This window comes from Monocercomonoides exilis, assembly GCF_001643675.1.
Source record: "Monocercomonoides exilis strain PA203 chromosome Unknown scaffold18-1597598, whole genome shotgun sequence".
NCBI classification, from domain to species: Eukaryota; Preaxostyla; order Oxymonadida; family Polymastigidae; genus Monocercomonoides; species Monocercomonoides exilis.
The window spans coordinates 1-13,423 of record NW_027150563.1 but is presented as its reverse complement, the minus strand read 5'-3'; the positions used below and the strand labels follow the sequence as shown (position 1 = coordinate 13,423).

Below are 13,423 nucleotides of genomic sequence, written 5' to 3'. Positions count from 1 at the left end.
CTTTCATTTCATTTTTTTGGTTACACGAAAGAACGAATATGAATTATTCTTTGTTATTATTATGAAATGATGAAAATAAAAAAATGACATGATTTATAAATATTCTGAAGTCGTTGCAAACAATATTAAAACATTTTTTAACATTGCTATCTCAAACAGACAAAGAACATAAACTTTCATCAATCAAGAATCAATCTTTTGTTGCTTTGATTTGCTTAATGAGATCATCAATCATTATTGAATTAAACTTAACACACATCACAAAATAACATTTATTAATCACGTCATTTTTTTATTTTCATCATTTCATAATAATAACAAAGAATAATTCATATTCGTTCTTTCGTGTAACCAAAAAAATGAAATAAAAGAATCTTATGAAAATTTTATTTCTTAAAAAAGAGAATAAAAATATAAATAGATGAATGTTTATGTTTTTTGAAAATAACATTTTTCATTTTCTCGAAATGTTTGGTTGAGTGGGAAAAGCCAATTCAAAAAAAAAAAAAAAAAAAAAAAAAAAAAAAAAACTTTTATATGTGTCAAAATTCTTGCATTTATGAAAAAAACAACGATTTGTTCCATTCTTTTTCCACAACATTATCATTATAAGTCTTTCATTCACGTGTTAAAAAAAGAAGAAATTTTTGAAAAATGATAAAAAAGATTGAAAGTGAAGAATGGAACAAAATTCATAAAACAAAAAAGTTCGTTCCATATGGGACATAATATTTTGATATATGAATTTTGTTCCACGTAATATTTTCAAATTTTTTTCTCAATTTTTAAGTCTTTTTGTGTTTTTTGCATTGTTAATGAAGACTTATTATGATGTGAACGAGGAAATAATTTGGAACAAATCTCAGTTATTTTCATAATTGTTAAAATTTTGCCCTATATGGGTGATTTTTTTTGATATCATAAAAAAAGATCAAAAATCGAAAAAATAAAATTTATAGAGGTATTTATTGATCAATAAATTAAATTGATTTATTTCAAGTATTAAGCTTTTATTTCTGTAATATGTATTTGTTTTATTATTATATGCAAAAAAACATACCTTTTTAATGTTTTTGGTGAAAAAGAATTTTTTGATCAAGTTTTATAAAAAAATTGAAAAATCAATCTTTAAAAGGAAAATAGATATTTCATAATTGGCAAAACAAAATATTGCAAAGAAAAAGTTTACAAAGAAGAATTTTAAAGAAAAAAAGAAAACAAAATTGTTAATTTTTATTGATCAAAAAATGTTAATTTTCTTTTTTTTTTCCCCTCACCTTTGTATAGCCAACAAATCTCCATTCCTTTTATTCGATTCATCGGATTCATCAAACGTTAAACGAAATCGTGGAAAATTAGAAAAGCTGAGTTCAATGGATGGATCCCCCTCATTGCCCAGAACAAAATCGTTGCAAATGGTGGAACTGATGCTGATGCCTGTGGCAGACCCCAACAGACCCCATGTGCCACCATCGAGTATGCCCTCACCTGCTTCATTTCCCTCCTCCAAGATGCCTCTCTCACTCTCCTCACCTCAATATTTGTTCCTCTTCAAACACTCACTTTCAGCGCGGTTGACACCACAATCACAGGCGATGATGAAATTTATCTGATTTCCTAATAATTTCCTTCCATTTATTTTGTATATATTCCATGTAATATCAATATTCATGAACTTTCATCGCATTTTCATTTGAGGAATATATCTTTGCTTTTCTTTCATAGATCCGAAAATCAGCTCACATAGAAATATTTCTTTTCCGCTTTCTTATCTAATTTCGCTTCTTCATCAAATGCAAATTTCGCTTGTTGCTAAATGGAATCATCCGTTTTCCTTTCTTCAATCATATTTGGTAATTTTCTTCAAAAACATTTATTTCCTCAACATTCCGATTTCAACATGCTTGTATCCGATTCACTTAACTGCCTTTTCCAAATTCTCTTTAAATAAGCCTTTTCCTCTGAATCAATTTCCCTCATCCTTTCATTTCCTGCAATTCACGTGGTTTTGATGTTGTGAAATCAATTGAAGGTTATTTTTTGGAACTCGTTCATACCAAATATCATTTTTGCCCTGCTCCTTCTGTTTTCTGTGAATTCTTTCAATCTTAAAACGAAATGGCCAAAATAGAATTTCTTGTAGATTGCATGCCTTTTGATCAGCTTTTCTCGATAGGATTTAGAATCATTTCCGTTGCTGTGTTAGGTTGGTTGAAATTCTATGTCTGAATAAATATTTCTTTCGTCTTTCTGAGTAGGAATGAAAGACGAGGCCTGATGATGAATTTGACGGGAGCTGAATGAAAGAGAAGGAGCAGAAGATAACGATGGTGAAAGAGAAGACGAAGAAGTTACGGAAGGCAGGGATAGCAGAGAAAGAGAACCAGGATCAGCAAGACTAGCAGAAGATAGAAGTTTAGCTTGGGACTGCAGTGAAGGAGATAAAGATGTTCTGAGAGAAAAAGAAGATTGCTGTTGGATGTTCATAAACAAGGAAGAATTGACAAGTGATGAAGTTCAGTGAGAAAGAGGATGAAGAGCAATGTTTGAATTTGCGTCAAATTCTGCAGTTGAATCAAAAGGCGCAACCAAATTGAGGGCAGGGTATTTCTGCATCAGATTCATCACCATTGAATTCTGCGATGTGAAGAAAGATTCCAACTTTGAGAAACACAACGTATCTCTTTTCCCAGGCACACTGCTCAGACTGAATGTTCTTGTCCCTTTCTCCTTCTGAAACAGCAGAGGTGATCCTTTCCCTGCTCCTTTCCTTCCCTTTCTGTGTGTCACCTCTGCTTCCTCTTTGTGTGTCCACCAGCCCCTCCACTTCATCCTCCTTCCTCTTCTCAGCTCCGCCCGGCTTTGCCACAGCCCACTCTTCAGCGCACTCATCAGATCCAACCGCGTTCTTGTCTGCCTCGCGTCGACTGCTGCATACACAGGCTCTTTTCGCATCTTCCACACAAATTGCCCATTTTCCTCGCTTTTGATACGCACATAACGGTAGGGCACATCCAGTTCATCGCTCAAATCTTCCAGGTCAGAATTTGCGAGGTCATTCAGCATGCAGTCCAATTTCCGCTCTCTTGTCAAAATTGGCGTTTGACTTTCTTTCGCCTCTTGCTGCACATCGCTTGTCATTTTGCTCTCTTTCTGGTTGGTTGGCGTGCCTGTCTCAAGGTGTGGTTGTAGTATTCCTTGGATGCTGCTAAACAGATTCTTCTCTTTTACTTCTTTCTCCATTTTCCTGCGCTCCCGCTCTTCTTTCTTCTTTTGTATTTCCTTCAGTTTCATCAGTCGAAGCAGTTTTTCTCTCTGATCATCAGATTCCAATGAACAAAATATGATCTTCGCTTCTTCATCGTCCACCTTCCCTTTCTCATTCTGAAACTCATCTTGCATCGCCCTTGTCACTTCTTTGTTCAAATCCTTCATTCCAATCACAGCCAACGTCACCCCTTCTCCTCCACCTCCAACAGCAGGTGACAGAGATATCGTTAATGCACCTTTCACTCCAATCCCCATATACATCTTTTTGCTGTTCACAATCAACTCCCTCCTTCCAACCCCTCTCCATCCACAGTTCATTCGCTTTCTTCGAGGAAAGTGAATCGTTCCAAAGTCACCTCCTCCGGAAGAATATTGTTTAGGCTGTGGAGAATGTGATAGCGTTGGAGACGGAATTGTTGTTCTGTTACTGCTGCTGCTTCTGTTTTTGCTTGGATTGTTATGAAAAAGGCTCTGGTTTTGGCTCATCTGAATGCGTTTCGTCTTTTTTGCCGTTTCTTATTGATTCTTTTGCGTTTGTATTCTTTTCTGCTTCTTTTTTATTGTCTTTGCTTTTGAAGCAGCTTCTTTGGGGATGTTCATTGAATCCTCCAAAATCACTTCTTCGTTTTCGTCGTTGTTTGAATCATCATTTTCTTCTTTCTCCTCCTCATCTTTCGTGCAATCTTCATCGCCTTCAACTTCTTCCCTGTTTCCATTTCCATTTCCAGAATTTGTTGCTTCTTTCTCTTCTTTCTCACATTCTTTATCATCTCCTTCATTTTTTGCAGCATTCCCACTCATTCCTGATCTTTTTATAGATTCATCAATCGGCGTCGGAGAAAGCAGCAAGTTTGGTCTGACCATCAAAAGCACTTCGTTCACAACAGAATCACGTTGATGCTCAAGCGCCTGATAATACCTTCGCATCAACCTCTGTTTCTCTCTCCGTTTGTACCTCTTCTCTCTTCTCTCTTCTTCATCACTGATGATGGAGCTGTCGTAAAGGCATTCGCTTTCTTCATTTTACTTCGGTTCCTTTAAAGAATTTCTTCTGATCAGTGAATAATTCTCGTTTTCTTTTGCTTTCACTTTATTTTCTTTTTCATCATCATTGTTATCTCTGTCATTTGTGGATTTCAATGCCTTCCTCATTTGATTCATTTCTCTTATTCTTCTCTCCTCTCTTCTCTCGTTCCTTCGCTCTCTCTCTCTTTCTCTTTTCCTCTTCTCCAGATTCTCCGCATATCGCTCCACCATCCGAAACTCTGCAAACAGCGGCAGCGCCTCAAACACATCTGGTGGGAAAACAAAATATTGCATTTTCCTTCTTCTTCCGAACTGCTGCCTCATCCTCCTTATCTGCTGCTCTTCGCTTGTCAGAAATCTGTTTCTAGAAGAGCGAAGCAACGAGGAAGAAGAAGAGGAGGAGGAGGAAGAAGAGGAAGAAGAAGAACAACGTGAAGCACCAGCAGCAGCAGCCACTTGTGCACAGCGGTTGAGATAGCGTCGGCGGAGGAGTGGATGCATTGCTCTTATGCGGCGAGCCATAGCAATTTCAGAACGATGAGGTGGTTTTGGATGGAGAGAGAGGTCAGTTACTGCTGGAGAAGATGAGGAAGATGAAGAGGAGGAAGAAGAAGTTGAATGAGATGATTGAGGAAGAGAAAGAAAAGATTCATTGGACAATGAAGAAGGAGATGTGCCTGTTCCTGTGCCAACACCAGCAATTGAATGTGTCAAAAAGGTTTGTGTTGAATTTTGATTGCTTTTTCTCTGTCTTTGTCTTCGAGGCACATAAGATGGATTCTGCAGAGTTGCTTCTTGTGGCGGAAGGTTCACAGGAAGATGCAGACGCGGCGCATGTATTCTTTTGAATTCTTCGATGATTTCATCAATTTCTGCTTTTTCTGCTATTTCTTGTGATGAATTCACTTCTGACTGTACGGATGAAGAGGAAGATGAAGAAAAATATGATGATGATGATGATGATTTCCGTATTGATGTCAATGATAACGCTTATTTCTATGACTATGCCTGTTCTACTTCATTTGTCTGTTTCTATCTCATAAACATTCGCACACCGGAAACACACATTCTTCTGTCAAATCGTCTGTCATTGGAATAATCTGAAACCAAATGCCGAAGGCTCTCGTTTTCGCTGATTGGAGCTAAGGAGTGGCAGAAGCGATGATTTGATGCAAGAACAGCTTCAGAACAGAATTTGGCGTAGAAGAAGAGGCTGAAGAAGAAAGTGTTGATATTTCATCTGCATTGCTCCACATCTCTTTGTCTTCATCTTCAGTCTTTTCAATTTCTCTTCCTTCTTTTTCACTTTTTCTCTCTCCTTCTCTCTTCCTCCTTCTTTCTCTAAATAACCTCCATTTCATTAATGAATATCTTATATGGGAACAATAATTTCTTCAACTCATCATCCGACGCTGCTGTTAGCTATATAAAATAAATGATACAAAAGACTCCATTTTTCTGTCTATTGTCTTTTTGTTAATAAATACCTGTGCTTGAAACGCCCAGCAGCGGTGGTGCAAAGTTTGGAGAGAGGAAGGAAGAGACGACGTTATTGATTAAGGAATGCGCTTCAGGCGTGAAAACATATGAATACGATGGGAAGAATTGAGCGATCAGTTCATTGATGTTCTTTTGGTGGAAGGAGGTTCTTGTAAAAAAGAAGAACGTTGGGATGAGTTGGAAGATGTTGAAGATCTGCAAAAATCCACATATTGATGGCTCGTGGTAGCTTCATTTGTGCTTGTGATGTTTCACAAAAAAGATGTTCTATCTATTGAGGATATTTGAGGAAAGAGAGCATTTGGCGGAAGCTGAAATCATTTTTTTGAGGCAAAGTGAGAAAGAAGAGAGGAGGAGAAGGAGATCTGTGGTGTTTGAATGAAGTGTCATTCACAGAAGATAAGGAGTGACATTGAAAGAGGAGAACTTTTATTGGAAAGAGGAGATAATTCCTGCTTTTTGAGAAGCGCACATGACTTACTCGATCATGGAAACAACAAAGCTGCTTGTGTATGACTGATTTGAGAAGGAAGAAGAAGAAGAAGGCATTGATGACGAAGAGAAGAAATGTTTAGTGGTCTGTGAGAAGAGGAAGTCTGGTTTCATGTGGAATGAACAGTCAGCTGCAACACAATGACAATAGTAGAAGCCAAATGAACAGAAGAGGGTTCCCGGTTCAGTCTTTTTCATCAGCTCTGACTCCAATGATGATAGAAATGATGTGAAGCGACTGTGGAAGAGACGCGTCGCCCAATCAAAGAAAAAGAAGCTGTATAAAAAACATGAAAAGAGGTTGTTCATATGTTTACGTATCAATTAATAGAAAAAAATTAAAATAAGAGTTTGAAAAAGTTTAAAATAGAAAAACAAGAAATATGATAAAAACAATAATAACAATAAGATAAAAATATGACAAACATTATCAAGTCAGGAATAGCACCTTCATCGTATCTTGTACAGAGCTTATTAGCAATTGTTTGAATGAGTCCAATCTGACTGGAAAGATTGAATGAATCGGTGATTTTCATGCAGAGGTGGCCCAAACAAAAAAATCGATGAAGATTGAAAATAAGCACATTCACAAAATGGACGTTGCTGTCAACACACATAAAAAAGATGAAGTTCATAACAAATGATGGAAAAAAGTTCTGAAAATTTCAAAAATTGAAAAAAATATATTTAAAAATAAATACATAATAATTCTTTGTTATAATAAAAGGAAAATTTCAACTCACACCTCATCGCTTCATATCTTCTCCATTGCAAAAGCAGATCCGTCTGGAACTCTTTTCTTTTCTCTCGCTGAGTTAAGAATCTCCTCAACCTCCTTCACCATCTCCGCTTTCCTGACTTATCTCTTCTTCGAGAAATCTGGCAACATTGAATGGAAAAACTCAATTTCCGCGATTATTGCTGTATTCACTTGCTGTTCTTGCAAAGCTTGCTGCTCTGCGCTCGCTCAACTTCGACTCTTCTCCAAACTCCTCCAATGATATAAATTATGTCTTTTTTTTGATCGCAATCTTCTTTGGCCGTATGACATTCTTTTTTGTCAGCGTTTCTGCCCCATTTGACACAAACAGCGAAGAATCCAACGCAGACAAATTGATCCCACTGATGTTTCCATTTCCCCCTCTTCCTTTGCTGCTTCTTCCACATTCATCAGTAACTGGTCTGCGTGTTGTGACTCAAATATAACCTCACGAAGCTTACACATTCTCTTCTGTTGTATCCTCCCAGGCTGCGCGGATAACAGTGCAGGTTTAAGAACTTTGCAAGGTGGTCCGCACCTAAAATGAGCAGGTCGTTCGTCGCCCACTTCTCATCGACAGAGAGTCTGCCGTCATAAACAATCCAGTTCTCGTTTAGCACATAGAAGAGGTTCGTGTCCACGTACCGCACCGCACACAAAATATACAGCGCGCAATCGCTGCTAACCTGAGGAATCTCAGCGGTCCGCTCCTGCTCTTGCTGCTGTTGCCTCTGGAACAAATTCATAGCGTGCTGTGGATCGGACGAAGGCTGTGGGGCAAGCACAAGAGAAGAGAAATCGCAGTTAACATGCTGAGTATTCTTCGCATAAAGTGCATATGGAAGATGTTGACCTTCTCCTCTTTGTCATCTGCCTCGTCCCGCTTGTCAAACATCCTTTAAACCACAGACACTCTTGACGCCATTCCTCTCCTCCTTTCCTCAGGACTCTTATTCCTTGTTCCTCATTCTTCTTCTCCTTCAGGAGCGATTGCAGATGGCAGATCTTGTCCAAGTTTTTGTTCTTTGTTTCCTCAAATCGCATCTACTTCAGCTGAATAAGATTTGTGACTGGAATTAATGATAAATCCTTTTGCTTCATCCTTCCATTTAGACTCCTCAACCATCTGTGCCTTTGTGAAATTTTTCTGTTTCTGTTTCTTTTCTTTTCTTTTCTTTTTTTTCTGCCCCTCTTTTTCGTTCTCAATCTCTTTTTCTGTTGCTCCTTCCACTTCCTCGTTTTCCCAAACCTGTTCCATTGCCTTCCTCTTGCCCCTCTTCTTTCCTTTCTTCAGGACCCTCAGAGCATGAATCTCTGGAAGAACCTGTTTCAAACATAATATCAAATTCACGAGTTCCGATGAACTGCTGTTCGATTAGCTCGTGTCTTTGGTTTTGATCTATTCAAGCAGCTCCATCTTCCGCTCATCTCCTGTTGAGAAGATGATAACACTATTATGCAACAAATGAAACTTATACAAAAAAGACATTATTACAACCATGACGAAAATTGCGGGAAAAAATTAAAAAATAATAAATCGAAAGGAAAAAGAAGAATACGAAGATGACGCTTGCGAAGATTATTGGCAATTCAATAGCATTTCTTTCACATTAAATTACAAAGGCAATTATCATCAACTGAACGAAATATTTGAAAATTGATTTATCTTATATTTTTTCAAAAAAATTTATTAATTGAAAAGATCATGGCGTTTTTGGCATTTCAAATTTTTGCTCAAAACATCATTATATTAAACTATCAGCTCATTAAGCATAGAATATGCGACTTTCAATGTTGACCAAAATGCACAAATAATTTGGTTTTTTTAAGATCATTAATTTTGAATATTCTATTTAATTTTATTTTTTTTTGTTTTTTTTTATTTATTTTTAATTATTTAATAATTAACTTTTTGTTATTTTTATCGAATGATTCAAATGAATTTCTTTTTTTCTATTTCTTTTTTTTTTTTTTATTAATTTTTGTTACAAAAACTGAAGTGAGAAAAAACAAGCATTAGCAAAAAATTTGAAGTGTGAAATATGTCACATGACTTTATTATAAAAAGAAAGTTAAGGTTTCCAATTTTCTTGTGACATTAAAATCCAGTATTCCTCCCATTTGTCTGGAATTATTTCTGACACGCTATTATCATTGCACTCCAAAAAAATTGAAGAATATGACGGTCTATTCACATCCTTTTTGACAATCGCAATAAAATGACCTTGCTCGTATATTGCTGTTGAGTGAATTATGCAACCAACCAAATCATAAACGATAGATCGCTCAATATCCTTCAAAATCAGATCCCTTTCTTCCTTGAACTTAAATGGGTTTTTTATTTCCATGTCATTCGGTCCCGGTCCCTTTTCAACAAACACAATCGATTTTGGAGGTGCGACAACCCTGAAAGATTCATTGACATTATGATTAATTGTAAGAATATCTGGAAATGATACAAAACGCACGAAAGGAATACAGGGTTTGTCCGTTTCACACCTATTACACCTTCGATTTCGTTGTTCTGTGATAAGATTAATGTTTTTTAGTAATTTTTACAGGCCTCCGATAATGTCAGATCCATTTATTGTGAAATAATACCTCGTTTCACGATTCGAGACTAAGAAATTTTCACAATGAATGCATTTACGAACGTTTTGGCTGAAGATTGAAAACATATGATAGATTTTATTCTTTTTTTCAGACAACATATCCAACATTTGATCAAAAACATCAGTCAGTTTTTGTGCCACATTTCTTGGTCCTATTTTCAATTCGTAAAAGTTCCATATAGCTGTTCCATTCCAAACTTTGCTGTTCTTTTTTGACTTCCGGAGCATTTCGAATAATTGAATGAACTCTGCTTGTTCATCGTTCATCATTGCAACTTGATTGCTGTTAATGTCAAGTGCAGCGAAACATTGACAAACAGAAGATAATGAACAGACACTTCCTGTGTTCACAAGCCCTCTTTTCGACTCCAATTGTTGCAACACACATGAACGTGATTTCTCTTCGATTTCATCATCCAGTTTGAGTGTATATGAAAAAAGGTTTTAATAGTTCGTTTGAATCTTTCTTTCTTTTTTCAATATTTTCTTCAGCTTCAAAATGAAAATTATTAAGATAATCAACTATTCTATCAATTGAAGAAGATGGAGAAATTGTCTTTTCTATTGGGACAGTTGGTGGTTGTGAGAAAGATGATTGTTCTGGAGCAAATGATGGAGAATTCTGCAGAGAGGACAAAGAAAAATTATGATATGCGTAAGATGTTGAATTTTTCGCGTTTAAAAACAGTAGTGATGATTGTGGTGAGTTTCCTGAAGGTGATGAAGAATTTGAATCAAAAGGAGAAGATGCTGTGAATGCTACTGAAGTTGGGGAAGAAGAGAACGCAAAAAGTGATTCTTGAATTACTGTTTGAGAGGTTCTTGTGGATTTTTCATTTTGGAATGGAGTCTTCATAGAACATTCTGATAAATGAAATGAACCGTCTTCAGTTGCTGAAAAGGGAGAGGAGGGAGGGGAGGGAGATGAGGGAGATGAGGGAGATGAGGAAGAGGAAGAGGAAGAGGAAGAGGAAGAGGAAGAGGAAGAGGAAGAGGGAGAGGGAGAGGGAGAGGAAGAGGAAGAGGAAGAGGAAGAGGAAGAGGAAGAGGAAGAGGAAGAGGAAAAGGAAGAGGAAGAGGAAGAGGAAGAGGAAGAGGAAGAGGAAGAGGAAGAGGAAGAGGAAGAGGGAGAGGGAGAGGAAGAGGAAGAAAAAGAGGAAGATGATGAAGAAGTGTGAGGCGGTTCAGAAGAAGAAGAGAAAAAAGATGAAGAAATAAGATCTTTTTGTGTGGATGGTAAAGTTTAGTGAAGTTACAATGAAGAAGAGGAAGGTGAAGGGGAACAAGAAGAGGAGGAGGAGGATACAGAAGAAGATGATGAAGTGATAAATGAATAATTAGTAATAGAATTAAAAGAAGGAGGAGGAGAAGAAGAAGAAGAGGAAGAAAAGGATAATGAGGAAGAGGAAGAGGAAGATGATGATAACAGAGGCAAAGGAGGAAGTGCAGAAGTTGATAATGCTTGGATAGAAGTTGAAGTTGAAACATCTTCTGCAGCCGGTGATGAGGAAGGAGACAGAGAAGAAGGCTGAGCTGAAGTTGTTGTTGCTGAGGAAGCTGATGCAAAAGGAGAGGATGAGGAGCAAGTAGAATTGATCTCATTTTTCAATGAAGAAGTGTTCGCATGAGAATGATATGATACATTGGAAAGATCATCTTCAGAGTTAATATTGCTCACGTTAGGCGGAGGAAATGAGCGATCAACTGAAGCAGATAATGATGAGGAGAAGATAAGTGGTGTTCCAAGTGAAGAAGAAGAAGAGGAAGAAGATGAATTGCGTTCAAGGGATGCGGGGAAAGGGGATGAAGATGGTGGAGAAGAGACATCGGGTACGGAAATGATGGGGAAAGAGGAGATGTTGGTGAAGGAGTTGGGTGAGGAAGAAGAAGAGGAGCAATGCAATGAAGAAGATAACAATGGCTGAGAAGGATTTGAAGCCGAAGAGTTATTATCATTTGATGATGACGGAAACTTTGACATCATTGATTGATCAGTATTATTCTTCAATTGTGGCAATGTTGAATGAATGAATGAAGAACTCGAAGTGATTGAAGAAAATGAGATTGTTGATGTATTTCCCAGTGGAGATGCAACTGATGAGACTGGAACAGAAAAAGAAGGAATCGAAATATTTTTTGAAGTAATATTTTCAGGCAATTTGTTGCGTTTTTTCTCTGTTAGAGAAGGCTCATGAAAAAGTGTTGAAGTGGATGGTAAAGGAAGAGAAGCACTTGATGAAGAATGAGCTAAAGATGAAGAAATTTTTTCTGAAGAAAAAGGAACGAATGAGGATAAAGGAAATGTGTTGAAAGGAGAGTCAGGTGAGATGGAAGGCGGAGATGAGAAAGGAGAAGGAAATGAAGTCAACGATGAAGAAGAAGACTGAACATGAAGAGGGTAAAATGAAAATGTTTCTTTTCTTTTATCTTCTTCGTCATATCTCCTGCTCGATGATGTGTCGCTTTCTTCATCAAAACTGAGCAAGAATTCCTTACTGAAATCTTCATTTATTTCACTTCTTCAAAATGTATTTTCTTTCGGAAGCAGTTTCCTTTTTCTTTGTTGAATCCAATTAGCATCATCATATAAGGATATTTCTATATTGTATCCGTGTTCATTTCGTAATTCCTTTTGTGTATAATTTTCTGTTAATGCAATAATCATCTTATTCTTGATGGGAGCAGAAGCATCATTGAACGCAAACTTCAATTCTTTCACAAGACACGTGAGAGGTGCTTCAAAGAAGTTTTCGAAAGAAAGATAAATTTATAAATAAGGAAAAAAATGTTCTCGCAAAGGAAAATGATGAAAAAAAATTTAGAATCATTACAATAAAAAAACAAACAAAGAGGTGATTTCATGCAATCAAAACAAAGCAATTTGCCTAAATCGTTTTCATTCACGAACTTCGTAAACACAAGCAAGGCTCTATCATATGGCATATTACGAAGCAATTCTTCGATGCTGTCAACGTCTGCTTTAATTGACTTCCTACTCATTCCATGATGTTTTCTTCCAATATTGAACATAGAAAAATATCTTTTCTTCAATTTTATCAGCAAGAAATAAATATTGATTGAAGATAGTTAAAAATAATGAAAATACAAAATTATGAAATTTCAAATAATGAATTCAGAGCTGTTCTTAACCTCTTTCACTAAGATGAATAGAAAATGAAAATAGGAAAAAATATTTTTAAGTGATTTTTGATCAGAAATATACAAATAACTTGTGCATTTTGCGCGATCCAAAAAACTTTATTTTCCTATTCTAATTTGTATTTTTGATCAAGTTGTGCTGAACAAAACAAAAACAATTCATGCCCAAATTGCCATGATCTTTGATAATAACACAATTTTCTTGACATGTTATTTTGTCGTTCATTCTATTATATTCATAAAGATAAAAATAAAATTTCTTCACTCAGACAGAAATTTGAAGTTCAATCATATTCATGCATTCATATTCAAAGAAACTGTGCCATTAGGGAAACTGACATTTCGGAAATGTTCTTGAAGAAGTTTGTTAAGAATTGACTGATAGGATCGTAAACATTTGTACAAGAATTGGGGCTTGAAACTGCTGAACATATCAATGCAAAATTTGAAGACGATATTGTGAATATTTTTTTGTCAGAACTGATAAACAAGAAATGTCATTATTCAAGGAAAAAATACAGGAAAACAGAAGAAGTTCAAATCAGAATAAACGATACAAATATTTCTCTCATCAGTGATCCTCATTCGGATGCGTTGAACAGAA

General features: G+C 36.3%; 5 protein-coding genes across 5 annotated transcripts; all 5 read right to left on the bottom strand.

Moving 5' to 3' along the window:
* Positions 1 to 2,517: 2,517 nt before the first annotated feature.
* On the bottom strand, positions 2,518 to 3,756 carry MONOS_9593 (uncharacterized protein; the record flags this gene model as incomplete). The annotated part of the gene is made up of 1 exon (XM_067880109.1): positions 2,518 to 3,756. The coding sequence occupies one exon, from the start codon at positions 3,754 to 3,756 to the stop codon at positions 2,518 to 2,520; it is 1,239 nt and encodes a 412-aa protein (XP_067728676.1).
* Positions 3,757 to 3,786: 30 nt separating this feature from the next.
* MONOS_9594 (uncharacterized protein) lies at positions 3,787 to 4,197 on the bottom strand (the record flags this gene model as incomplete). Its single annotated transcript, XM_067880110.1, has 1 exon — positions 3,787 to 4,197. One exon carries the CDS (start codon positions 4,195 to 4,197, stop codon positions 3,787 to 3,789), a length of 411 nt encoding a protein of 136 aa, XP_067728675.1.
* Positions 4,198 to 4,293: 96 nt separating this feature from the next.
* On the bottom strand, positions 4,294 to 5,387 carry MONOS_9595 (uncharacterized protein; the record flags this gene model as incomplete). Its single annotated transcript, XM_067880111.1, has 2 exons — positions 4,294 to 5,208; positions 5,352 to 5,387. The coding sequence occupies 2 exons, from the start codon at positions 5,385 to 5,387 to the stop codon at positions 4,294 to 4,296; spliced, it is 951 nt and encodes a 316-aa protein (XP_067728674.1).
* Positions 5,388 to 6,273: 886 nt separating this feature from the next.
* Positions 6,274 to 6,923, bottom strand: MONOS_9596 (uncharacterized protein; the record flags this gene model as incomplete). Its single annotated transcript, XM_067880112.1, has 2 exons — positions 6,274 to 6,565; positions 6,715 to 6,923. The coding sequence occupies 2 exons, from the start codon at positions 6,921 to 6,923 to the stop codon at positions 6,274 to 6,276; spliced, it is 501 nt and encodes a 166-aa protein (XP_067728673.1).
* A 3,989-nt stretch (positions 6,924 to 10,912) lies between these two features.
* On the bottom strand, positions 10,913 to 11,644 carry MONOS_16559 (uncharacterized protein; the record flags this gene model as incomplete). Its single annotated transcript, XM_067869465.1, has 1 exon — positions 10,913 to 11,644. One exon carries the CDS (start codon positions 11,642 to 11,644, stop codon positions 10,913 to 10,915), a length of 732 nt encoding a protein of 243 aa, XP_067728672.1.
* Positions 11,645 to 13,423: the final 1,779 nt, after the last annotated feature.